At 49.2% G+C, this 24,157-nt stretch overlaps 2 protein-coding genes and 1 long non-coding RNA gene across 12 annotated transcripts; 2 read left to right on the top strand and 1 right to left on the bottom strand.

Moving 5' to 3' along the window:
* The first annotated feature begins 851 nt into the window (after window positions 1-851).
* On the top strand, window positions 852-17,577 carry baz1a (bromodomain adjacent to zinc finger domain, 1A). 8 transcript variants are annotated; one of them, XM_037242288.1, is made up of 29 exons: window positions 852-1,276; window positions 1,488-1,614; window positions 5,332-5,610; window positions 5,734-5,886; window positions 6,240-6,341; window positions 6,417-6,504; window positions 6,565-6,681; window positions 6,938-7,138; window positions 8,564-8,659; window positions 8,742-8,880; window positions 8,969-9,100; window positions 9,246-9,566; window positions 9,630-9,795; window positions 9,859-9,959; window positions 10,135-10,265; window positions 10,444-10,685; window positions 10,992-11,212; window positions 11,342-11,472; window positions 11,547-11,662; window positions 11,889-11,986; window positions 12,661-12,828; window positions 13,824-14,011; window positions 14,093-14,274; window positions 14,457-14,549; window positions 15,324-15,457; window positions 15,842-16,029; window positions 16,100-16,187; window positions 16,692-16,908; window positions 17,210-17,577. In XM_037242288.1, the coding sequence occupies exons 2-28, from the start codon at window positions 1,502-1,504 to the stop codon at window positions 16,871-16,873; spliced, it is 4,170 nt and encodes a 1,389-aa protein (XP_037098183.1). In that variant the 5' UTR covers window positions 852-1,276; window positions 1,488-1,501; the 3' UTR covers window positions 16,874-16,908; window positions 17,210-17,577. The 8 variants fall into 8 exon arrangements, with proteins under 8 accessions (XP_037098183.1, XP_037098187.1, XP_037098186.1 ...); XM_037242292.1 differs by having other exon boundaries at window positions 6,959-7,138; window positions 16,692-17,577; XM_037242291.1 differs by having other exon boundaries at window positions 8,576-8,659; window positions 16,692-17,577.
* Window positions 15,573-22,709, bottom strand: LOC119116756. 3 transcript variants are annotated; one of them, XR_005096345.1, is made up of 3 exons: window positions 22,610-22,709; window positions 16,178-16,240; window positions 15,573-16,089 (listed from the first exon to the last, which is right to left on the bottom strand). It is a non-coding gene; the product is annotated as an uncharacterized LOC119116756 (long non-coding RNA). The 3 variants fall into 3 exon arrangements; XR_005096344.1 differs by having other exon boundaries at window positions 15,573-16,240; XR_005096343.1 differs by lacking the exon at window positions 22,610-22,709 and adding an exon at window positions 20,077-20,197 and having other exon boundaries at window positions 15,573-16,240.
* LOC119116741 (cofilin-2) lies at window positions 18,435-22,145 on the top strand. The gene is made up of 4 exons (XM_037242437.1): window positions 18,435-18,593; window positions 20,110-20,420; window positions 21,086-21,162; window positions 21,397-22,145. The coding sequence occupies exons 1-4, from the start codon at window positions 18,591-18,593 to the stop codon at window positions 21,507-21,509; spliced, it is 504 nt and encodes a 167-aa protein (XP_037098332.1). The 5' UTR covers window positions 18,435-18,590; the 3' UTR covers window positions 21,510-22,145.
* Window positions 22,710-24,157: the final 1,448 nt, after the last annotated feature.

The following is a 24,157-nucleotide window of genomic DNA, read 5'->3' as shown; positions in this document are numbered from 1 at the left end:
CAGGGCAAATCCAAATAAAAAGAGCGGGAGTGTACACAGATATTTAGTGTTGTGAGATTGTTGTAAACTATCTGTACTGCACTCCTCGCGAGAAAAGACTTGATATTCTGTCTCACTTGTGGTTTGTTTGCTGATGCTCTTCTCTTAATAGTTGTTCAGTCAGCGATTTAAACCTGACACTATGTCATCACCATATATAAAAATGTCTAGTTATGCCTGCTTTATTGGTTTGGTTTTAGCCGGGTAGCATATAGACAAAATGCTCGCAGAAATATGTGTCATATGTGTAGACATTAGAGCCAAAGATATTTTAACCGGTTTTCATTCAGAGAAGACTACACTTAAGCATTTTATTAATGTTCTACTGCTCTTGGGAAAGTTCCATATTCACAAAGCAAAGGTTAGTAATTTGTCTCCACTTCTCACTATTTCTTTGTTTGAGCTGAAGTAATATGTCCGTGTTTTGACTCGTTTCTAACAAGAAAAGTGTGCGTACATTGTTATTTTTAGAAAAAAGTCTTTGATGTGTCCTTATACCAAATTGAATCCGTCTTTGAATCTTATATTTTGTGCTGCTTTGACGAATTTATCCTTTGATCTGTTTGATATGTTCATTCTACAAAAGAAAACTTGAATGTTTGTATAAAGTTTGCAAAACGAAAAACGGAGCGGCTCGACCATTGCACCCAGCCATTCTCGGTGTGTTGCGTTCAGGAAACTCACTTCAGCTCGGAGGGCGGGCCACTTTTTAAATGAACGATGTTCATTCAACTGTATCCAATCGGCACACGGATGACTTTTCGATGTATGAAAAGTGACAGTTACGTAACCATTAGATTAGAATTCCAGTCGAACAATGATGGACATTTTCAAATTTGACGAGATTTCAAGCACAGTTCAGAAGGCACCCTCGTTAGTACCTTGAAGGTGGCGTGCCGGTGGTGGAAGGTCTTGAAAATAGTTGAACTAAAGCGTGACAAATCGTGCCGTCAGTAGTGTTTCTGATTTCATTCAAAGAGACATTTGGGCGTCACAGAACGGGCCACTCGACGATGCCTAGCATTAGCACAGAGACTTTTCCGCGTTTTGTTCCGGTACGTAAAGTAGACAAAAACTTAGTCAACAAGCCCCCAGTGAGGAAGCCCGCTCTACCCGGGACAGTTTGTTGTTCCGCCTCGCGGATTACTTGGCGTTGCCACAAACGCACGCAGACACACAAAATCGACGAGGGGGCACAACGTAACCGAACCTTCGCTGTTATACTGAGCCCGAACAGGTGAGTCCGGTGGCGCGGAGTTCGATTGGGTCAACCTTAAACAAGAGCCGAGCGGCAGGCTCGCTTCCACGCGGCCGCTCTGCGCGTCTATACAAAAGAGCCGACGAGGAGCTCCTCGGAGCCCCAGATGAGACCTCACCGGGTCCGCCTCGACTTCCGTTGTGAGTTGGACTGTGCAGCACGCTCCCCCTCCTATTTTTCTTGTTTCCAGAGCGGCCACCCGAGATGCCGCTTCTTCACAGGAAAGCCTTCGTCCGCCAGGAGCCTCCGGCCGACTTGCGTCCCGACGAGGAGGTCTTCCTTTGCCGCATCACCCATGAAATCTTCCGCAGCTACGAGTGAGTCTGACCTGGCCGGCTGGCTGGTCCGCCAGCGCCACGGCTGTCGTTATTCACGGACACCAATATCACCTGAACCCGGCGTCGTGACGTCACGGCACGTTGGTCCGGTCCTCCTCACGAGCTCACTATAAACTCCCACACAAAGTACTTGAGTCACAACCATTTGTGTTTCTATCGAAGCAGTGGCAGGTGTATCGTTAGCAGAGTTAGCTCGACGCTTAGCTGTCACTTGTTAGCTACTTTTAGCCGCTAACTGCTAACAGGCCAAGCACGTTGGATACGTTCCCTTCTTAAAGGGCAAGAGCACGCTGACTTCATTCGATTTTAGCACCGTGAGCGAGTGGATTAAAGATTCAAGAATTTTTATTAGCCATGTTTGAGCGTGCTAAACAAGGAATTTGACTTCGGTACATCTCAGCCTCTGTTCAACATTTGGGTGACTAACAACACTCAGGACATGGGCGAAAATTGACAAATATTCTCAAACATCCCCTGATCTTAAACTCCCAGGAGGGCAAGGAAAAACTCAATACTCCTACTAGGGGAAATGTGAAACCTTGAGAAGAGACCACAAATGGGAGGATCCCTCTTCTAGGATGACCAGGCTGCAATGGATGCAGAGTGGACACATAGTACACATAATAAAGACAATTCAAAAAAGGCATCGAGAGCAGGATGTTATTGCACAGCAATGACTCTGAGATTCTAAGAGTGGTGTGAGTTCATCAGAGCGACAGCCTGGAGGAAGAAGCTGTCTCTGTGTCTGCTGGATTTGGCGTACAGAGCTCTGTAACGCCGTCCGGAGGGGAGTAGTTCAAACAGACTGCAACCTGGGTGAGAAGGGACTGTAGAGATGTTACTTGCACGTTTCCTGGTCCTGGACAGGTACAAGTCCTGGATAGATGGGAGGTTGATCCCAATGATCTTTTCTGCAGTCCTGATTGTCCGTTGCTTTCTGTGCTTGTCTTGTTTGGAGGCCGATCCAAACCAGACAGTGATGGAGGTGCAGAGGATAGACTGGTTGATGGCAGTATAGAAGGTCTTCAGCAGCTCCCGTGGCAGGTTGAACTTCCTGAGTTCTCTCAGAAAGTACAGCCTCTGCAGGGCCTTCTTCCGGACAGATTCTATGTGGCTGGTCAATTTAAGGTCCCGAGAGATTGTGGATCCCAGGAACTTGAAGGTGTCTGTGGAGAGAATAGTATTACTGCGGATAGTGAGGGGTGAAGGGTCTCGCCTGAAATCCATTGTCATCTCCATGGTCTTGAGCGGGTTCAGCTCCAGCTCAGCTCTTGATTGTGCTGCAGGAGGTCCTGTTGTGTGGGTGACTGTTCAAACCTGCAGTAAAACCTTTTTAGCTGGTTTGCAAGCCTTGGGTTCTCCACAGGATGAGGGGTTGGTTTCTTGAAGCCCGTGATGCTCTGCAGACCTTTCCACACTGTTGAGGGATCAGGATTGGCAGAGAGGTGTCTCTCAAGGCTCTCCCCGTAACATCTTGGCTTTCCTGACCTCTCGGTTCAGTGTGTTCCTGGTCTACTTGAACAGGTCCCGGTCGCCACTCCTGTAGGCCTCCTCCTTAGCTTTGCGCAGCCTCCTGAGGTTCGGTGTAAACCAAGGTTTGTCGTTGTACGTGCAGAAGGTCTTAGTCTGCACACACAGATCCTCACAAAAACTGATGTATGATGTGTCAGTGAGTTCATGCAAGTCTGAAGTTGCAGCTTCAAAAACTCCCCAATCGGTGCAGTCTTGGAGGTCCTGCTTTGACTCCACTGTTCACTTCCTCACAGTCCTCACCACAGGCTTAGAAGTTTTTAATTTCTGCCTGTAGGTCGGGATCAGATGAACTAGACCAAGGGTGGGCAAACTTTTTGAGCTCGCGAGCTACTTTTGAAATGACCAAGTCACAAAGATCTACCCACTAAAAAAAAAAAATATTTTGTGTGTGTGTGTGTGTGTGCTTGTGTGTTAGGGGTGTAACGATTCATCGATACACATCGATTAATCGATATAATGCTCTACGATTTATTGGCATCGATGCTAAACGTAAACATCGATTTATATCGCCGTGTTTGACCTCGGACATTAGACGCGACTTTATTTTGAAATCCAGTTCATTGTTGCTTGCTTCCTCTTTCCGGGAGCAGTACGCGACGTGTTGTGTTGTGAGCAGAGCAGGCACGTGAAAGGGGAGCCGACAACTACGCGGCTACTGGGCTGGTGCTATGGCTAGTGTCCAAGAAGACGAGGAAATTCGCTCCCCTTTGGGCTTCAAGTCATTCGTTTGGAAGCACTTTGGATTCCAAAGAAAAGATGGCTCAACGGACAATTAAAATTATTGTAAATAAATAGTTCAGTAATGCACTTTAAAGTTAATGGTATTACAAAAAAAGAAAGAATATTCATTTTTCTTTACTTATATGAGAAAAAATATAGGAATTTGATAAAGTTCAGTGTTAAAATAAGCACTTTGTATACTACAATACTCTTGTAATTTCCTAAATAAAGAGTTAGCAGTACCTTGTTGATTTTGCGTATGAATTGTTATAAATCAGGATATTGTTCTATATTTTTTATTATAGGAGCACTATATCGTGATGTATCGTGAATGAATCCCAGCAGGCTTTAAGATATCGGCAAATATCGTATCGTGGTTCTTTGTATCGATATGATATCGTATCGTGACAAAACCCGCGATTTACACCCCTAGTATGTATGTGTATATATATATATATATATATATATATATATATGTATGTGTGTGTGTGTGTATGTGTATGTGTGTGTGTATATATATATATATATATATATATATATAATATATGTATGTATGTGTGTGTATATATAATGTATGTGTGTATGTATATATATATATATATATATATGTGTGTTTGTGTTGTGTTGTTAGCGCCGTTGTTTGTACACGCGTCAAGTGCGGAAAAAAAAAAATAATTATCACGCGATCGACCAATAGTGGCTTGGCGATCGACCGGTCGATCGCGATCGACGTATTGCGCACCCCTGAACTGGACAGTGGTCCGAGAGTCTGTTGGATTTTGGTCCACAATTTGGGAAGCGCGCTATCCGCGCCTCATGGCAAAAGCCATAGCCAATCACCTGTTATCCAATTTACTCACCGCATGCTCGTTTTATTTCTTCAGTTATAGGAAGAGGCTAAGACACCGAAACGAAATTTAGACTTACACAGGTTGGTTGAGTTCAATCACAATTCTTGTTAAGAAAGCTCTGTTTTCAGGAAAGTACAATACAGTGTTCCTTGAAGTGAGAAGCAGCAGTTCGTCCATCTTGTTCGCCAGGGAGCGGACATTTGCCAGATGAATTGATGGTAGGGGAGAACGGAACCCTCTCTGCCTCAGCTTTACGAGGGCTCCGGCGCATTTGCCACGCCGCCGCCTTCGACATGCTAGCTTGTATAGCACCGCCGCTCCGGCTAAAATCTCCGTCAAACAGTCTGGATCAGAGAAAACTGGAGAGAAAATACAAGGAGAAGACTGTCCGATGTTTAACAGTTCTTCTCTGGTAAAAGTGATCCGGGATGGACAGCAGAAGACACAGAAAACACAAAATAAGACAAAGTAGCAGAGAGTGTCTCACCGAGGCGGCCGTCCGCGGCACCATCATGAATGGACACTCGTGGTCCTCATTTGATGGCTACAGAGAAACTTCGGCTCCCTAAATCTGTCGCCATCTTGCCCTCAGTGAATTTTTCGAGAGGACCATCCTTTGCAACAGCCTGGTGTGGAGCTGTTCCTTGACAGGCCGAGCGGGTCTCACCTACCTGGAGGCAGTGGAGAGCGAGCGACGGGCTAAGCAGAGCCTTCAGAACTTTCCGCACTCACTGGTGCGGCCACTGCTGCACCTGGCAGCACTTGGCCGTCGCAGCCGCCTGAGCGAGCTCTGCGAGGATGTCTACAGCTTTGCCAAAGACCGCTTCTTCCCCGGTGAGACGGTGGACGTCAGCGGACGCGACGAGGCCAGGTAGGACGCAGTCGCTTGAATGTCTCCTGCAAAGCAGCACGGTTCGCCTCTTGGCAGGCAACCACTCATCGGAGCTCACAATGCTCTACACACACAAAATGCACACGTTTGTGTGTGTTTTAGGCATATGTGCGAAATCCTTCAGGTCCACTCGTCACATTCCAGCACAAACGGAGCATCAACCGTTAACGGACATAATAAGTCATCCACCAGCAACGTCATCGTCATCAGTGACAGCGATGATGACGAAGCCGCCGCCTTTCAGAGTCCCAGCAGGTTCGAGTTTGTTAGCCTGTCAAGTCCCAAATTGGAGTTGTCTGACTCGTTCTCACCACCGGTGCGCTTGAGAAACCACAACATGAATGTGATCGCTGGGCTCTTGTAACGCTAAACAAAAAAAAAATCACTGATGCCAAAATAGTTTGTACCCATTTTATTGGCCCACTGATCAAATCAGAACTGCTACTGAAATGCTCAGCTCCATTGTTCTCTAAATACCCACCTGAGCCGAGCCTTAATTTTTCTGCTGACTCACTAGATTCAAACGGGAGTTGAAAAATTACTGCCATGCATTTGCGGGCCACATAAAATTATTCTGTGGCACGTCATATAACCGTGTGTGTAAACAGAAAAAGGAAGAGGCCTCTGAGTCCATCGGCGTTCAAGTACGAGGTAAGGATCATGACTGAGGAGCACAGCGAGCCGTTTGTCGTCAGAGCCAATCAGATCAGGTGCGCCCCACCCCACCCGCCCTCCTGTTCCCATATTTGAGCAAAGGTTTGATGCGGCACCTTTGTTGCGTTCAGTCGCAGGAAAAACGTGATGTCGCGCGAGCGCCTGAAGCTGCTGCTCAAGCAGCACTGCGAGCCAGCCGACGGGATGGTTCGGCTCAAGGTAAGGAGCCCCCCAACAACGCGTCACTTCCTCTCATGTAACTTTCTCTGCCTCCGCCAGGCATCCAGCGTGGTCAAGTACCGGTTGGCCGAGCAGAACCTTTCCCACTTCTTCCCGGATGAGCCTCCCCGGTTTCCCTGCAGCATCAAGAATGAGGCGGGCTGCTTGCCGGCACAGGTGCGAGCAAGTTTTAGCGCAGGCCATACTAAGGGCAGCCCGCCTCGCGAGACAAAGCCACGAACAACGGCCTCGCTACTAACACGATAAATTAAAATATTTGCGGCTTTGTGTAGTCCTCCGCGAAAGTGGACCAATTATCTTTACAAAAAATGCAAGTAAGGCCGGGGTCTGTTTTTACATCAAACATGAATGACGATTCGGACGAAAATCCATCGGTGTCCGAATGTTTTCACCTGAGCGTACTAAACGTCAGGCCGGCACGTGGTTGCTGAAGGCGACGGCAGCGGAGAATCTGAAGCTGCTGCAGCAGGAGGAGGAGATGATGCCCAAGGCCGGGCTGAAGACGGCCCAGGAGGAGGCGGCCAAGTTGAAGGAAGAGCAGAGGCAGCGCTTTGAGCAGGACAAGCAGAAGAGAAGAGAGGAGAAGGAGCGCCGCAAGCAGGAGAAGGATCTGGTGAGTCTTCCCCAAACAATTGAAATCCTCAACTCAAAATATCTTTTATTTTACTGGTTCTTTTATCACAAACAAATTATTCAGCTTTCATTACCTGACATGTTTCGGCTATCACTTCCGCCTTCATCAGAGTGATTGACTTGACTTGACTCTAATGAAGGCGGAAGTGATAGCCGAAACATGTCAGGTCATGAAACCTAAATAATTTGTTTGTGATAAAAGAACCAGTAAAAGAATTGACAATTGAAAACAAGCTAACTATCAAAATATCTTTGCCGCTTGACTTTGTATTTTTCTTTTTGAATAAATCTATAGTCGGGATTTATTTTGTACCATCGTATTAAATTCATCGTAATTGTCAGGTCTAAGTACCATCAGACATTAAACCACACGCTGGAAGGAAGAGGAGAAGACAACCAGAAGAGGTTTACTCGCGAGGAGAACGATAGAGAAAGGAAACTCAGTTACAATCTCCATCAATTCTGAGTCCTTACTTCACGTGCTCGTCTTTTTAATGTTTTGGTTGCCCTGGTTACAGAAGCGTTGCTACACTAAAGGGAGGGGAGATTGTGTCTGTAGCAATGCTGATTAGCTAAGGAATGTAGTGTGGTGTGAATTAGCACTACATTGTCGGCCCGTGGCCCCCGCAGAATTTGTCCTCTTTCCTCAACCAGCTGTCTTCCCCCATGGTTGGCTGACTCGTCCTCGAGTGTGATCAGATAACTTGAATTGCTGCTTTGCTGTGGAACAATGCAACTAAAACTTTGCTAACTTTATCTACTTGGTAAATTAACACACAATAATAATGAGTAACTTGTCCTAAACACTTCAACACACATTAAGTAAATGTGAGGTAACTGGTATGCAGTTCCTTAAACAAACATTGAGTAAATATGGGATAACTTGTATGCAACTACTTCAAACTGTATATAACACTTAACAAAGAAAAACAGTTCTGATCAACAACAATCTATGAACCAAACCTACAGTTAACTAAAAGGAATGAAGTTTCTTTGAACCAAATAAGAACATTTCGCCTATGCAAATAAGCTCTGCTCATTGTTAGTGAAGGCCTCTTACAGGAACAAAAACACACAGACAACATAAGGACAGGAAGGATACATATGGCTGACAGGGATCAAAAGACATCCCTGTCACTAAAGAGGAAGAACCTAGATAAAAGGAAAGTCATAAACTCGTAAAGACAAGGCCTCCAGGTCTGGCAGGCCAAGGCTTCACTTAAATTATTCCAATAGTAATTCATCGTATTGAATTCCAATTCAAAAGCATTGAAAATTGTTTTACATGATGAAAAAACAACCTGAGTTACGAATTAAAATTCACATTAAATAATAAAAGGCGAGGAATGATATTTCCTATTTCCATGTGGCAAAACTTGAAATATGTCTGACTTGGGCTTTGCAGGAGCGTGAAAAGCTGAAGGAGGAGAAAAAGAAATACGTGGAGAGGCTGAAACTGTGGAACAAACCCAGAGAAGACATGGAGTGTGAAGACCTGAAGGTTAGCGATGCATCGGCGGGCCCTCAGCCGCCGCAGTCAGCGCCGCTAGAGTACCGTCAGCTTCTCATTTCCCCCCTCGCAGGATCTGCCCGCTCCCACGCCCGTTAGGACTCGTCTGCCGGCCGAGCTCTTCGGGAAAGCCCTGATGGTCCTGGAGTTCTTGCGGGCCTTCGGCGAGGACTTTGGCCTCAAGGACGAATTCCCAGAAGGAGTCACTCTGGGTAGGAGCCTAAAGTTTTGGCTGCAATTCTTGTCGTGTCTTGAAATTGCTCCTGCGATACCTCACTCTCTCTTTGGCTCCATTTGCAGAGGTTCTGGAGGAGGCTCTCGTGGGTTCTGATCCGGAAGGTCCTCTGTGTGAGATGCTCTTCTTTTTTATCACGGCCATCTTTCAGGCTCTGGATGAGGAGCGAGAGGATGCGGCCAAAGATGCGCAAGAAGGTGAGCCCCTCCCCCTTAGTACCTTGATGAGTTCATGCAGTGGTTTTGTTTCTGCTTCTCGCCACCTGCCTAATTCTCGTTACATCTTGACGTAACAATGTGTGGCAGACATTGAGCAAGATGTTGCGTGTGCACGCATTTGCAGATCAGTCGGAAGCTCAGGACGACGATTCGGATCGGGTGGCGTCAGCCGCGAGTGCCGACGTGACCTCGGCTGCCGCCTGGTCTCAGCTCCACCTGGGCTGCGGCCTGCACGAGGTGGACCTGGACAGCTGCACGCTTTCGGAAATCCTACGCCTTCACATCCTAGCGTCCGGCGCCGATTGTAACCACGGCAACCCCAAGTTCCGCTACCAGAGGCAGGGCGGCTTCACGTCCACAGACGACCCCTGCGTGGAGCTCTGCTCAGCCCGGCCGGCGCTGATGACAAAGCTGGCGCGCACAGCCGTCTACGATCTGACGGCGGGTGAGCTCCCGGCTTCTTTTCTCACAAAGCCTTCGGAAGCCAACCCGCATTGCGTTTGTACAGGCGAGAAACTGAGCATCCTGCAAGCCTTGACGGGCAAGCTGCTGACTTTGGCGTCCAGCAGAGATCTGATCGAGGAATGCGTGGAGGAGCAACGCATCGCCAGGCAAGAGCTGAGGGAGCTCCGGACCGAGCGGCACCGCAGGGAGAGAGAAGAGGCGGCGCGCAGGTACGCGCTTGGCCGACCTACTAGCGGCAACCCTGTGTGACCGCTGCATGTGGCCTCCTGCAGGGTGCGCCTCCGCAAAGAGGAGCGTCTGCGCGAGCAAGAGCAGCGCCTTAAGATGAAAGATGGGATGACGGAAGCGTCGGGCCACCCCAAGAACACAAAAGGTTGTGCTGCTGGCAAATATGGCCCACGTCAAATCCCACAAGTTAAATGTTTTTGTTTGTTTTGGCCCCAAAATTTTAAATGAGCTTGAATCGGATGCCATTTGAGCTACGGAAACGTTTTTCCAAGAATGACCTCGACAATTTAACTGAAAGGTCTGAAATGTTGACACCAAAGGTGACTCATCCGAGGACACGTCTCTCTCCTCAGCCGAAGTCAAAGAATTGCTACCGACCGCTGACCCCAAAGCTCCAACAGACCCCCCTGGCGCGCTGACGGCGGAGGAACTGGAGGCGGAGCAGGAGAAGGTGAGCCCACGCCGATTTGGTGACGGGGCCGTGAAGCCGCGCAGCCGCCACTCGTGTCCAAAGTAGGGCCTGACTGATCCGGCGCGCTCAGATGACCACTTGAAGAACAAATCTGGTTGTGTTGTGCTAAAAAGCCGTTTGCGGTCGGTTTCATGTGCGTCTGGGCCTCCTGCCGCAGGTACGCGAGCTGCACGAGCGCATCCAGAAGGCGGCAGCCTGCACCAGCCTGCACCCGCTGGGCCGGGATCGCCTTTACCGACGCTACTGGTTCCTCCCCTCGGCCTCGGCGCTCTTTGTGGAGGAGGACGGATTTGGCCTGACTGAGGACATGCTGCGGCCCCACCCTAAAGCCGCCCCGGACCCTGCCGCCACTGACTTGGAGGACGGCCAGCGTGTCCAGCAGGAGCCTGCGGAGGGAAGGTTGGTTGCAAGTCACTCAGAAACTAATGCTTGAAATCATTTGGACCCAAAAGATTCCAGGGAAGTCGGCTTTTTTGCCATCCTCACATCAATTCATTGAAAAAGGTAATTGAGAGATGATTGGTCATTAAAGGAATCGTTAGCCGCAATGGAAAGTTTGGTTAACCTGTCACAGTTAAGTAAAATCATTTTGAGGTCGTATGAGAGGAACATAAAATAATTTTATTTTATTTCCTTCCACACCGATCGGGTTTGGGTTTGGTTCTGGTTCTGGTCCAGAATGGCGCTTCTTTCTTGTCCCGGCAGTGTCGGCTCGAGTCCAGCGCCCCTGCACTGCTGCGGCCCGCCGGTCAACCGTCCCAACCAGTGGTTCTTCTACAGCTCGGTGGAGGAGTTGGACCAGCTGATGGACGCACTGAACCCACGAGGCCATCGCGAAAGTGGCCTGAAGGAGGCGCTACAGCAGGAGCGTGAGCGTCTGCAGGAGGTTCTGCAGGCCTGCCAGCGCAGCAAGTACACTTGCACCGGTACCAATCTTCCCCCTATTTTTGGGGCCGGGACCTCCCTCCCCTCTTGGGATCTCTCTGGAGCACGACTATGGCCATGCCTCCTGGCGCACTTCATCTCCTCATAGCGTTCATGTCGCCTCCGTCCAGACGATCCCGAGTCATCCCGATCTGTCCCGGAATGCACCGCTGCGGCCGAGACCCTCATGGAGGGGCGCCTGAGAGACCTGCTGCTGGACATCGAAGACCGCATCCACCAGGGAACGCTGGGAACGCTCAAGGTAAAAGCGCTCGCGCCACCGTATCATCGGGTGCAGATGTCATATCCACGCTGGCCCCACCGACTCTTTTGCAGGTTATGGGCCGACGCAAGTGGCGGGCGGCACTGAAGACGGGAAACTACCGGCTGCTGAGTCCTGATGGAAGCGAAGCCCCGACAGAGGACTTGACTCGCCTGAACGCCGGACACGGGTACGAGGACGACTATAGGAACTTGTATGACCCATGATGACGAAAACAGACACAGAACGATGTCGATGACACTCAAATAGAAGCAAACAGGCGTGAAGACAAAGAAAACAGAGTGACAGGTGTGAAATTGCAGACAGATAAGTTTGAAGATGGACAAATAAACTCGGACGACAACAGTGACCGATGTAAGAGGGGTGCAAATGTTGACAGGTATGCGTGTGTGCAGGCTGCCAGCAGACAAGATGGTGGCGGTGAGAAGTCTAGCTCGGGCGCTGGGACACGTGGAGCGCGGCATCGAAAGGCGCTTCCTCAAAGCTCCGCTAGGTAGGTACGCCCCTCCCCAACTCATTGGCTACATTCAGCGGCTACCGCTTGGAGGACGCGAGTGGGCATAGAGAAAGACGGACTCGCACGAGACGTCAAGCATCTATAAGGCATCAAGCCAGATGCCTACAAAGACCGCTCAGAGATGTTATTCAATAAGATGCTTCCAAGAGTTGGAGAACGTCAGACCGCAAAAGGCAGACAGCCGACCGATTGACGCAAAGACGTACAAATGGACGCGGCAGAATCATTTTCACAAGAGAACGAATGTTTAGAAGACGTAGACGATGTGGAATAAATGCAGGGAGCTAAGCTAATGCTAAGCTAACACGCAGCTGACACCGCCACCGCAGGTGAGGACGAGTCCAAGAAAGAGCAGAAGAGCAAAAAAGGCAAGAAGAATGAGCAGTATATCAGCGATGGTACGATTGGCAAAAGGCTGTCCTCGTGATCGCCTGAGCAATGCTTAACCCCCCCCCCCCCTTTCCATTCTCTCATTAGCGTTCACCCTTTCACGCTCAGTTAACTTTTTAGTTGTCACTGTCTTTCCCTTGTTTGTGTCCCTCATTCTTTTTTTTCTTTTTTGCTCTTTCTCTCCCTCCCTGTCTTGCCCTTTTATTTGTTTTCTTTTATTTGTCTCACTGACTACATTTTATTTCTCTTTTTCTCCTAAGACAGCGTCAGTGACAGCAGTCGTGCTGCCAAGTCTGTGCTGGAGTGCTGGAGGGAGTCTCTGCTGTCGTCTTCCAGTCTGTCGCAGGTCATTGGTCCCGCCTTCCTCTGCTTTTGGATGGCTCCGTTTGAATCATTTGTGTGTGTGTGTGTGTGTGTGTGTGTGTGTGTGTGTGTGTGTGTGTGTGTGTGTGTGTGTGTGTGTGTGTGTGTGTGTGTGTGTGTGTGTGTGTGTGTGTGTGTGTGTGTGTGTGTGTGTGTGTGTGTGTGTGTGTGTGTGTGTGTGTGTGTGTTGTGTGTGTGTGTGTGTGTGTGTGTGTGTGTGTGTGTGTGTGTGTGTGTGTGTGTGTGTGTGTGTGTGTGTGTGTGTGTGTGTGTGTGTGTGTGTGTGTGTGTGTGTGTGTGTGTGTGTGTGTGTGTGTGTGTGTGTGTGTGTGTGTGTGTGTGTGTGTGTGTGTGTGTGTGTGTGTGTGTGTGTGTGTGTGTGTGTGTGTGTGTGTGTGTGTGTGTGTGTGTGTGTGTGTGTGTGTGTGTGTGTGTGTGTGTGTGTGTGTGTGTGTGTGTGTGTGTGTGTGTGTGTGTGTGTGTGTGTGTGTGTGTGTGTGTGTGTGTGTGTGTGTGTGTGTGTGTGTGTGTGTGTGTGTGTGTGTGTGTGTGTGTGTGTGTGTGTGTGTGTGTGTGTGTGTGTGTGTGTGTGTGTGTGTGTGTGTGTGTGTGCTTGTGTGTGTGTGTGTGTGTGCTTGTGTGTGTGTGTGTGTGTGCGTGTGTGCTTGTGTGCTTGTGTGCGTGTGCTTGTGTGCGTGTGCTTGTGTGCGTGTGCTTGTGTGCGTGTGCTTGTGTGCGTGTGCTTGTGTGCGCGTGCTTGTGTGCGCGTGCTTGTGTGCGCGTGCTTGTGTGCGCGTGCTTGTGTGCGCGTGCTTGTGTGCGCGTGTTTGTGCGCGTGTTTGTGCGCGTGCTTGTGTGTTTGTGCGCGTGCTTGTGTGTTTGTGCGCGTGCTTGTGTGTTTGTGCGCGTGCTTGTGTGTTTGTGCGCGTGCTTGTGTGTTTGTGCGCGTGCTTGTGTGTTTGTGCGCGTGCTTGTGTGTTTGTGCGCGTGCTTGTGTGTTTGTGCGCGTGCTTGTGTGTTTGTGCGCGTGCTTGTGTGTTTGTGCGCGTGCTTGTGTGTTTGTGCGCACGCGTACGCCTACAGGTTTTTGTTCATTTAGCCATCCTGGAGAGAAGTGTGCGGTGGTCTCGCTCGGTCCTGAACGCCCGCTGCCGCGTGTGCCGCCGCAAGGGCGATGCCAACAACATGCTCCTGTGCGACGCGTGTGACCGCGGCCACCACACGCGCTGCCTCCGACCACGCCTCAAGGTGTACGCTGGCAGAGCCCGGCGCAGGCGGCTTGCGTGCAGCAACTTACGTGCGTCAGCTCACTGCTGCTCTGCTCACTAGAGCGTTCCAGAGGGCGAATGGTTCTGTCCCGACTGCCGGCCCAAGAAGAGGTCCGGCCGCCTTCCTTCGCGACGGCGGTCTTTGCTGGACCGTGACAGAGATGAGAAAGAGGAGACGATGTCTGAGGAAGAGTCCGAGGACCAAGAGGAGTCGGAAGAGGAAGAGCCCGATTTTGTTGTGAGGCGAGTCTTGCGCTATTCTGACATTGGCTCTGCCACTGCACTTTGCAAGTTTGAGCTGCTCTTGACAACCTTGATGTCGTTAGCCGACCTGATTATAGTCCGTTCCCGTCTGCGGCTGTGAACGGTCATTGACGCCTTTTCGTGTGAGCCGCTTTTCAAAATGGCAAATGTTTGCTTTTCAGTACCAGGAAGAGTCAGGCTGCGACCCCCAAAGGCAGGAGCACTCAGGCCACGTCCAAAAGTCAGCAATTCACCACGTCAAATGGGAAATCCAAGTACGTAATGCCATAGCTCAGGAGCGGCCGTTGGTGGCATATTATTTTTACATGCATGTATACAGAGCGGTCCTGGCTACTTTGGCGCCCTGAGCGAACCCCCCCTCCACCACCACCCTCATCCCGTTCCAAAACAAAAAACTTTTTGCAAACACCGTCCGGTCCGTCAAACAACCTTAACTTAACATTGATCACGTCACGTATGCGTGCATCAGGTAATGCAGCCATAACGTAGTGCGTGCACTGTTTTTTTAAATTATTTTTTTGAGGAAAATTTTCACATAACCCAATTCATTACATGTGAATAGGTATTATTATTTTTATAAATGAAATACAATTTATTTGGAAGCAGTTGTGTGGCCTTGGAATCCCTCGCCCCCTTTTCTTTTCCTCTCCGGCCTCTGCTGTCCCCCACCGGTTACCCGCCTCTTGCCTGCTCGAGAGAGGTGGGGAGGGAGGGGAGGGGCGGAGTGAGAGGAGAGGGCTGCTCTTCTCACACGCATGCACGCACGCACGAACCCCGACCTGACACGACTCTCAGCAGCAAATTGACATCACGTGACAATAAGGGCGACCCAGTGCCCACTGAACAGACTTGAGATGGAACTGAATGAGCTAGAAAACTGGTGATTTTTTGTTTGTTTTTTTCTCTTGGGAGCGCTTGTGCGCCCACGTGGATTGCGCCCTGGGCGGTTGCCCATATTGCCCATAGCAAAAACCGGCCCTGCATGTATATTTATAGTACTTTTTTTCGACATAAAATTCCACTCTTAGGTTGTCGGGCAAAAAGGGTGCGTCGCTTCTGTTCAGGGCCGGTGCGTCGGGCGGCAAGGCCCCGCCCCCGTCCGGCAGCAAGAACGACAGTGGCGCCAGAAGGTCGTCGGGGCGCAAGAGAGCGCCCACCCCAGGTACGCTTGCCAAGATGACCTTGCTCAAAGTGAGGCAAAGACGCTCGCATCCTCAGCACTTCCCACACTTACGCAAATTCTCACGGAGCTGATGTTTGCCTGTAAGAATGCAAAATGGCCGACACATCCCTTGGGTGTATTGTAGCAACATCTGTCAGGGTTCAGTCAAGGTCGCAAATTTCATTTTGGACATGACATTACAAGTCAAAACATTTTTTCTAGTCGTATCATTAAAATGAATGAATTCATTGAGCTGTATCATTCTATTTGGCATCGCTGATCACGTGATCTGAGAATGAGCTGTTAGCATCGAATTAGTTCCCCCCTCATTCATTATTAATTCATAAAGACATTGCTTACGCTTGAACGTGCCTCCTCCCCCAGACGCTTTGCCGACTCCATCGGAACCTCGCAAGTTAGTCCGTCTAGCCGCCACCTCGTCCTCGAGTAGCCGCCGCTCGTCCGGGAGGAACCAAGGCGTCCACGAGCTGTCGGCGTGTGAGCTCCTAGTGGTGGAGCTTGTCCGCCACGATGACAGCTGGCCCTTCATGAAGCTGGTGACCCGCACACAGGTCCGCTCACCCGTTGGCCACCTCGCCGTCGCCACCACGCTACTTCCCGTCTCACTCTTCCTGTGCGCAGGTGCCCGACTACTATGACATCATCAGCAGACCCATCGCGCTCAGCATCATCCGAGAAAAAGTCAACAACTGCCAGTACCTCAACGCAGGTAATGCACCAACGGGACTCACTGGCGACTGCTTAGAATCGGGAAAAATGGGCCTGAAATGGAGAGAAGAACAAATTCATTTTCTTGCAGTGCGTTGCTTCTACCTGTCCTACATTTGCAACTTAAATCGAAAGGTTTTTTTTTCTTTCTTTTTTTGGCAGCTTTTGTGCTACCTATTTCTCCAACTAAAGGACAACAAATTGTCAAATGTTCTTCCTTTGTGTTAAGGCAGCAAAGAAACGTCATGATATTTTTTTCAAATTAAGCAGGTAATGAAACTATTAGCACATTTCTTTTTCTGGTTAAGATCGGAATTGGCACCGGCCACTCAGGCCAAGTGGCCAGTGATTCCGAGCTGATTGCTAACGGCACCCTCCCATTCGCGCACATTCTCATTGACTCCCTCTCGCTCATTCGCTAGACTCATCAGCTGTGTCATAGCACCGAGTCGGCCGCCATTTTGTTAGTCGATCTCATCCTTTGATTTGTTTCCGTCCCGCGCAGGTGACTTCATCTCTGACGTGGAACTGATGTTCTCCAACTGCCTCCAGTACAATGCTCGCCACACCAACGAAGCCAAGGCGGGAGTGCGCCTGCAACAGTTTTTCCGCGCCCAGCTCAGCAAGTTGGGCCTCTCAGAGCATGCCCCAACCCAAGCGCCGGCCACCAAGCGAGCTCACCTCTGAGCTTGTCACTATTTCACACACGTCGCAATCTTGAGGTGACTCGTTGACCACATTTCATGGGACTGCAGGGGTCAGAGGTCATCGTGAATTGACCAGTTTGTAGAGCATTATCCCGTCCCGCCGCTGGCCTTGTTACAACTACTGACCTCTGACCTGCTGATGTTCAGCGTGTGACTACTTGTGGTGCTTGACTCGAATCTTTTTGCACTGAAAGCAAACGCACGCGCTCATCTTTTGCGTTTCTCAGGGACAACAACGAAAAAGTAGTGATTTTCTTGCTGGCTACCAAATAATATTCTCATTTCTGTTGCTCATTCCGCATTGTTTTTCTCCCAGAAACGCCACTAATGTTGCATGCTGGAAATCAGGTGTGTCATCGTTAAAAAAAGTCCACACACTCACTGGGGGGAAAAAAGAAAAACATTTTCATTTTGTCTTTGTGATCATAAAACTTACCAAGATTGTTTTGGTTCAGAGTTTGATTTATGTTCTTTGGAAAACATCCCACTGCTTAGCTTAGCTTAGCATTGTTCATGTGTTCAACCCCTTTTGTTGTGGACTTTTGCCAGTGTGTTTTTGGAGTGCAGGTCGATGTTATTGTTTTGCCTCCTTATTTATTTCTGACTGAAAGATGACATTGCTGCTGTCACCACTTTGTGCAGCCTGCTTGTTATGGAAAATAAAGTGTTTTATATCATAACGTATTTCTTATTTTGTTTACAGTGGTGGCTTTTAGCGGAGTGTTCCAACCCACGCTGGGACAGGTACAATGGGGCGGCACGGGGACGCAGTGGTTAGCACGTCTGCCTCACAGTTAGGGAGGTGTGGGTTCGATTTCACCTCCAGCCCTCCTGTGTGGAGTTTGCATGTTCTCCCCGTGCCTGTGTGGGTTTTATCCGCACACTCCGGTTTCCTCCCACAACCCCAAAACATGCATGGTAGGCTGATTGAGCACTCCAAATTACCCGTAAGTGTTGAGTGCGAGTGCGGATGGTTGTTAGTCTCTGTGCGCCCTGCTAATGGCTTGGCTCAGGGTGTCCCTCGCCTACTGCCCGATGACTACTGGGATAGCGCTTTAGCACGCCCGTGACCCCCGAGGGGACAAGCGGTACAGAAAATGGATGGATGGATGGGACTTTAAATGTACAGAAGGAATTATGTTTATTAACTTCAGTTATAAATTATTTTGAAGGGATATTAATCATACTTCTGTCCTTGATTTTCACTGCACTTAAATTGAAGTGGAAATATAGCCGCCAACAAAGTCACCTGACCACCCAACAAATTGTGTTGATTTATTTCACTTTCCAATTACCGGTCATAAACGCCTTGTTTATTTTCGCATGGCTGCGTCACTTCCGTCGTTTACTTTCCGTCTGTGGCTGGTGAACGGCTGACATTTGTTTTGATTTTGGCGTCTGATCACACCAACCCTCACGCGAGAACGGCGCCGGTCACGTGCACGTAGAGGCCATACGAGCACTGATTGGAATTATCGCCTCATTAATATTCACTGACCAATCTTCGTTTGTTGAGTTGTAGCCCCGCCCCTTCCGAACCCTGGCAGGTTTCCTCTTCCCCCTCATGCCCTCCCCCTTCCCGGCCTGCCCTCCCCAACCCTCCTTCTCGGCTGTCCACCCTTTTGCTAGTCGCTACCTTCCGCCCTTTTACCGAAGCCTTGTGACGGCGTAACGAAGCCGAAAAAGTCCGGGACAGAATGGTAAGAGCCGGCCTTTCGACGGGATCGGCGGCTGCGCTCGGCCTCCCGGCTTCCCACATGAAGCGTGCGTGATGCGTGCGTGTGTATGTGTGTGCGTGTAGCTGATTGGCGGCCAGCGTGATGTTAGCCAGCATGGCCGCCGACGCCGCTCCACTTAGTGAATACTGGACCGAACACCACTCGGGTGGTCGGCCCGGTGCCTGAGAGAGACCGGCGCCGCTTAATTTCGGCCAGCTATGCTGGTGGCCTTTAGCGGCGTGCTCCGACCCACGCCGGGACTGGGACCGTTATGCCTCGGGGCGGCCATTTTAGCGTCGCAGCGCTAGCAGCCACGCCGGGCCAAGAATGTCCAGGTATCAAATGAATGCTGGAAAAGTCCCACCTTCAACACAAATCCCGTTATGGTAACGTTGAGTAGTCCGACTACTCAAGTGTGCACGAGAAGCTCTAAATCACAGCCGTCAAACTCAAGGCCCGGGGGCCAGATACGGCCCGCCACATCATTTTATGTGGCCCGCGAAGACAAATTGTGCATCAAATTCGTGTCATTACTAGAATTGCAAATTATCTTCACTTTTAATATCTTTTTTTTTTTTTTAATATTTGACCAGTTTTTACTCATCTGATTTGAAAACGAGTTATTTGTCAGTTTGTTTTGTAGCGTTTACTGTATATAATGAGGTGCTCATACATTTATTTGGGTTGACAGTCACAATGGCCCTCCGAAAGAAGCTATGACTACAATGCGGCCCGTGAAACAAATGAGTTTGACACCCCTGCTCTAAATAGTACACTCAGTCAACTTGAAAATCATAGAAAGGGGATTTATTTAATCATTTTCAGGCCGGGGCTCTTCCTGCCCCTGACACCAGGCAAAGCCAGTGCTGAGGGTCCGGTGGGCCTGACCCAGTCCGGCATAGCGCCAAAGTCCAGTTCAGACCACAGCCGGCTGATGTAAAGCTAACAATCCCTCCGGTCCGGAACCGACCAGGAACCTGCTTAAAGCCACTGTGGTCCAGTGAAGTGGTTTAGAAATGCACTTCTATCGAACGTTTGTTGCAGTTTTAGATGCTGGAGATGTTTTTATAACATCATTGACTGAGACATTGACTTGCAAATTAGTTCATATTGTTATCATCATTGCCATATTAATATATCAACACCGCCGTTTGATTACATTGTTGTTTTGGGCCATTGAAATGGTTCCAAATGGAACCTGAACCATCAAATTTGTCTTTTTTTTTTTTTTTCCAACAACACTTTTGTTGTAAGACAGCATCTGCATTTAATCAGCAAAACTCAAACCAATGCTGGTTATTTTGAGGAGGGCCACCACCAACTGAATATGATTTTCTTGCGCAGTTGTGACAGTCTTAATTGTATCTAGTTTTTACTGCCTTCTTGTGGCGCCTCCAAGAAGTGTGTGCATGGAAGCAAAGCAATGACTTCTTGACGTTCTCAAGTTGCATCATTGCAATCGTACTTGCGGGGTAACGTGGCGCACGTGTGTCCCCAGGCATCAGGTGTGACGGTGAATGACGAGGTCATCAAGGTGTTCAACGACATGAAGGTGCGCAAGTCGCACAGGTCGCCGGATGAGGTGAAGCAGCGTAAGAAGGCGGTGCTCTTCTGCCTCAGCGACGACCGCAAGAAGATCATCGTGGAGGAGAACAAACAGATCCTGGTGGGCGACATCGGCGAGACGGTGGACGACCCCTACGCCTGCTTCGTCAAGCTCCTCCCGCTCGACGACTGCCGATATGGACTCTATGACGCCACCTACGAGACAAAGGAGTCCAAGAAGGAGGATCTGGTCTTCATATTCTGGTGCGTGCATGCGTGCGGTGTCCTTGTACTAATTGTGCCCGCGGCCTCCCCGCTTGGCGCTCGGTTTTCTTTTCCTGCTTAGGTCCACGTGGTGGTGACTTGAGCAGAACTTTGTCAGAAGCATGTTTACTGCGCATCATAATCTGTTTGACTTAAGTCGCACTTAAATGACTTTCGTGGCGTCCACTGTGACGTCAGTAAAATGTGGACTCCGGAAGAGAACCTGTTTGGCTCAAACCTTAACAACTTAAACGGAAGCGCATTGGAACTATAGTGAGTTCAGTAGAACCTCATTAGAAGCACTTTGGCTTCATTGGAGCCTCCTCAAATCCATTTTGCTGTTTGAGATGCCTAATTGGAACCCCTTTCATAGAAGAAACAGATTGGAACCAAAGAAGGACTTCTGTGATCATGTCATCAGAACCACTTTGTCCCTCAAAGAAGCTCATTCGAACCATTTTGGATTCCCTAGAACCACTTTGACATGAGTAGAACCGATTTGAAGACAGTAGAAGCTCCCGAACAACTTCATGGGAATGTGGTTAGAACCACTTTAAGTTGAGCAGAACCCATGCGCGAACAGGCTAATTTGGTTAGTACTCTGACGCGGCAGCGGAATCGCTTGGCCTACGCGCGACCTCACTCCCTCCTGGTTTCCCTCACAGGGCCCCCGAGGGTGCGCCCCTCAAGAGCAAGATGATCTACGCCAGCTCCAAAGACGCCATCAAGAAAAAGTTTACAGGTGAGCATCCCCTGCCGTCCAACGGCAGCCTCGTCGGCTGTGCTCAAAGTCGCGTTTGTGGCAACGAAAGAGAAATGGCCACCAGTTGAGCATTGGCCTCACAAGTTAACACAGAGAAATGGCCGACACCAGGAAAGGGATGGCGCTCTCTCGCGTTGACAACGTCACCGCCTCGCGATGCCGCTTTCATGTTGATGACGTTGGCCTAGTGGGTTGACAATTCCCCCCTCGCAGGCATCAAGCACGAATGGCAGGTGAACGGGCTGGACGACATCCAGGACCGCAGCACACTGGCCGAGAAGCTGGGCGGCAACGTGGTGGTGTCCCTGGAAGGGCAGCCGCTGTGATATCGCGGACGCCCAGCCAACCCGCCGTGCCATCCGGAGCCAACCCCACCCCCCTCCCGATCCCACCAGAACACCACCACTTGCCGTGTGTGGCCATGTCACGAAGGAGTCGGCGTCTCTCTGCTTCGTTTTCCCTCCATCTTTTTTCTTTTCTTTTTTTTTGTTTGTTTTTGTTCCCTGAATGAAGGAGATGTCAGTAACTTAAAATATGCAAAACCCTCTCACTTTTTTGCCACATGAATCGCTGACCTGTCAGGAAAAGTCGTCTCCGAGTTTTGCCAAAAAAGACCTCTGCCTCCCACTGTGAGGCATTTTTTTTTTTAACGTGACTAATTTATTCTGGTCGCCGCGTGGCTCCTCTATGCATCACAGCAACGTTAGCGTAAGCTCTCTCCTGGCCGCCTTACATTTTGCTTTGAATGTAACCGCCACCACATGTTGTTCGAGTGCACTTTGATTTTGGAAGCGTAACACTATGGAAAGCAGATCCGAAACCCCCCCCCTTCCCCAATCGGGTCCCGGTGAGAGACGGAGCAGCGATGACTAGAACGCGGCGACAACATCCGCAGCCTTACAGTGGAACCTTGTTTGTGAGCTCACAGGAAGCCACACTGCAATAAAAGCTTGTGGCCCTGCCTCCCGTCTCGTCTGTGTCTCAGTCACGCGCGGAGGCTTCACAAAAAGCTTGCAAGGAGCGTCTGGACTCCACCATGACTTTAGTACATCCTCTATGGAACTACTTTAGATTCAAGCAGATCGATGTTAAAATCGGTTTTGGCAGTACCGTACAAGGACAACTTCACCTTTATCAATTTAATGCCAGTCGAATCTCATTAGGACCTCTGACATCTCATTTGGACTCTGACTTCAGTAGAATCATGACGGCTTGAGAGTCGTAGCCTGTTCTTCTATTGCCACCCAATTAGAACAGCCTGACGTTTTTTTGTCTCGAGAGTAGGGCATCTCCGTGAAAAAGAGAACGTCTGGTCACCCTAGCTAAACTGCATTTGAACCACCAGAACTGTAACAGAAATGTCATCGAGACCAATTGAACGAAAGTAGAGCAGCATTGTGTGTTGTGATCAGAACCTCGTTCGGACCTCTTTTGTGTGACGAGATCCCCTTTAGAGTCAACGTGAAGGTCCTGCCAACAGCTTCCTGCGTGAGTGGAGTCACTTCCTGCGAGGTGCGCATTCTTGCCCTTAAATGGCGCGGCAGGAGTGTACCGAGAATGTGATCCTGTTTCTATTTGCGTCGCGGTGACGGCCCAAGCTCGGCTCAGCATTTCACGCCGACTCCGCCTCGAAGCTCAACGCCGTTTGCATGAGTCAAACCTCACAAATGGCATCATTAGCTTAGCTTACCATTTTTTTCCATGTATAATGCGCCCCCATGTATAATACGCACCCTAAAAATGGCATGTTGATGCTGGAAAAAAGCCTGTACACATGTATAATACGCACCCAAATTTTGACTCCTACTTAAGTCCGTAAACGTAAAATTATTTCAGAAAAAAGATCATCTTTGGGAACAACCGGATGTTATTCTGCCCGTCAGTATCACTGCGCATGCGCTAGCAAACTCAATAGCGAAGAAATGTTTCGGATTTGTGTAGGGTACATTGTGACAGCAAACGAGCAGGTGATCGAGCAAGCGTCTGATACGAGAGCATTGTGTTCGTATGGAGCGCGTTTGAAGTGAACAGCAGAGAAGAAAGCGCATCTGTAATGGCGACCTCCGTATGATATCCGGATAAAAAAAAAAATTGTACCCATGTATAATGCGCACCCCAGATTTTAGGACAATAAATTAGTTCAATTTTGCGCATTATACATGGGAAGAAATTTGCATCTAGGACCCCTTCAAGCCATCGCAGAAGACACGAGCCTGCAAACCTTTATTTTGGAGTTAAATGGTGGCTGAGTGACGTCATCGCTATAAATGAAATGTGTAATATCTACGAAACCGTAGCAACACAAACAAAACATTTTGCTGCATAAACCAGCACAAACAAAGCACAAACAAACGGTACCATTTTGGGTCCATTTGGAGGAAAATGGGCTGGGTGACGTCATCGCTATAAAATAAATGTGTAATATCGACGAAACGGAAGCAGCACAAACGAAAATTTTTGCTGCACAAACGAAGCACAAACGAACGGTACCATTTTGGGTCCATTTGGAGGATAATGGGGGGCTGGGTGACCGCTATAAAATAAATGTGTAATATCTACGAAACGGAAGCAGCACAAACGAATTTTTTTGCTGCACAAACGAACGGTACCATTTTGGGTCCGTTTGGAGTAAAATGGGGGGCTGGGTGACGTCATCGCTATAAAATAAATGTGTAATATCTACGAAACCGAAGCAGCACAAACGAAGGTTTTTGCGGCACAAACTAGCACTAACGAAGCACAAACGAACGGTACCATTTTGGGTTCATTTTGAGCAGATGGGGGGCTGGGTGAACTCTGGATGACCTATAAAATAATCTTTCATAACTAAAAAACCATAGCAGCACAAACGAAAATTTTTGCTGCACAAACCAGCACAAACGAAGCACAAACGAAACAGACTATTTTCCTTAAATTTTGCGTGGGGTGGGGGGCCAGCTTCAGGCAGGTCACAACACCTGTTAGTAGCTCTAGT

The sequence above is a fragment of the Syngnathus acus genome, chromosome 22 (assembly GCF_901709675.1).
Source record: "Syngnathus acus chromosome 22, fSynAcu1.2, whole genome shotgun sequence".
NCBI classification, from domain to species: Eukaryota; Metazoa; Chordata; class Actinopteri; order Syngnathiformes; family Syngnathidae; genus Syngnathus; species Syngnathus acus.
The sequence above is the reverse complement of the archived record's forward strand: the minus strand, read 5'-3'. Positions and strand labels throughout refer to the sequence as shown.

Bases quoted from the DNA above. Each gene is read 5' to 3' on its own strand.
- baz1a (XM_037242288.1), top strand. From the start codon at position 1,502: ATGCCGCTTCTTCACAGGAAAGCCTTCGTCCGCCAGGAGCCTCCGGCC. The intron at 10,686-10,991 runs GTTGGTTGCAAG...TTGTCCCGGCAG, and splicing joins CAGGAGCCTGCGGAGGGAAG to TGTCGGCTCGAGTCCAGCGC. The intron at 14,275-14,456 runs GCGAGTCTTGCG...TTTGCTTTTCAG, and splicing joins GAGCCCGATTTTGTTGTGAG to TACCAGGAAGAGTCAGGCTG.
- LOC119116741 (XM_037242437.1), top strand. The intron at 20,421-21,085 runs GTGCGTGCATGC...TTTCCCTCACAG, and splicing joins GATCTGGTCTTCATATTCTG to GGCCCCCGAGGGTGCGCCCC. The intron at 21,163-21,396 runs GTGAGCATCCCC...CCCCCCTCGCAG, and splicing joins CATCAAGAAAAAGTTTACAG to GCATCAAGCACGAATGGCAG.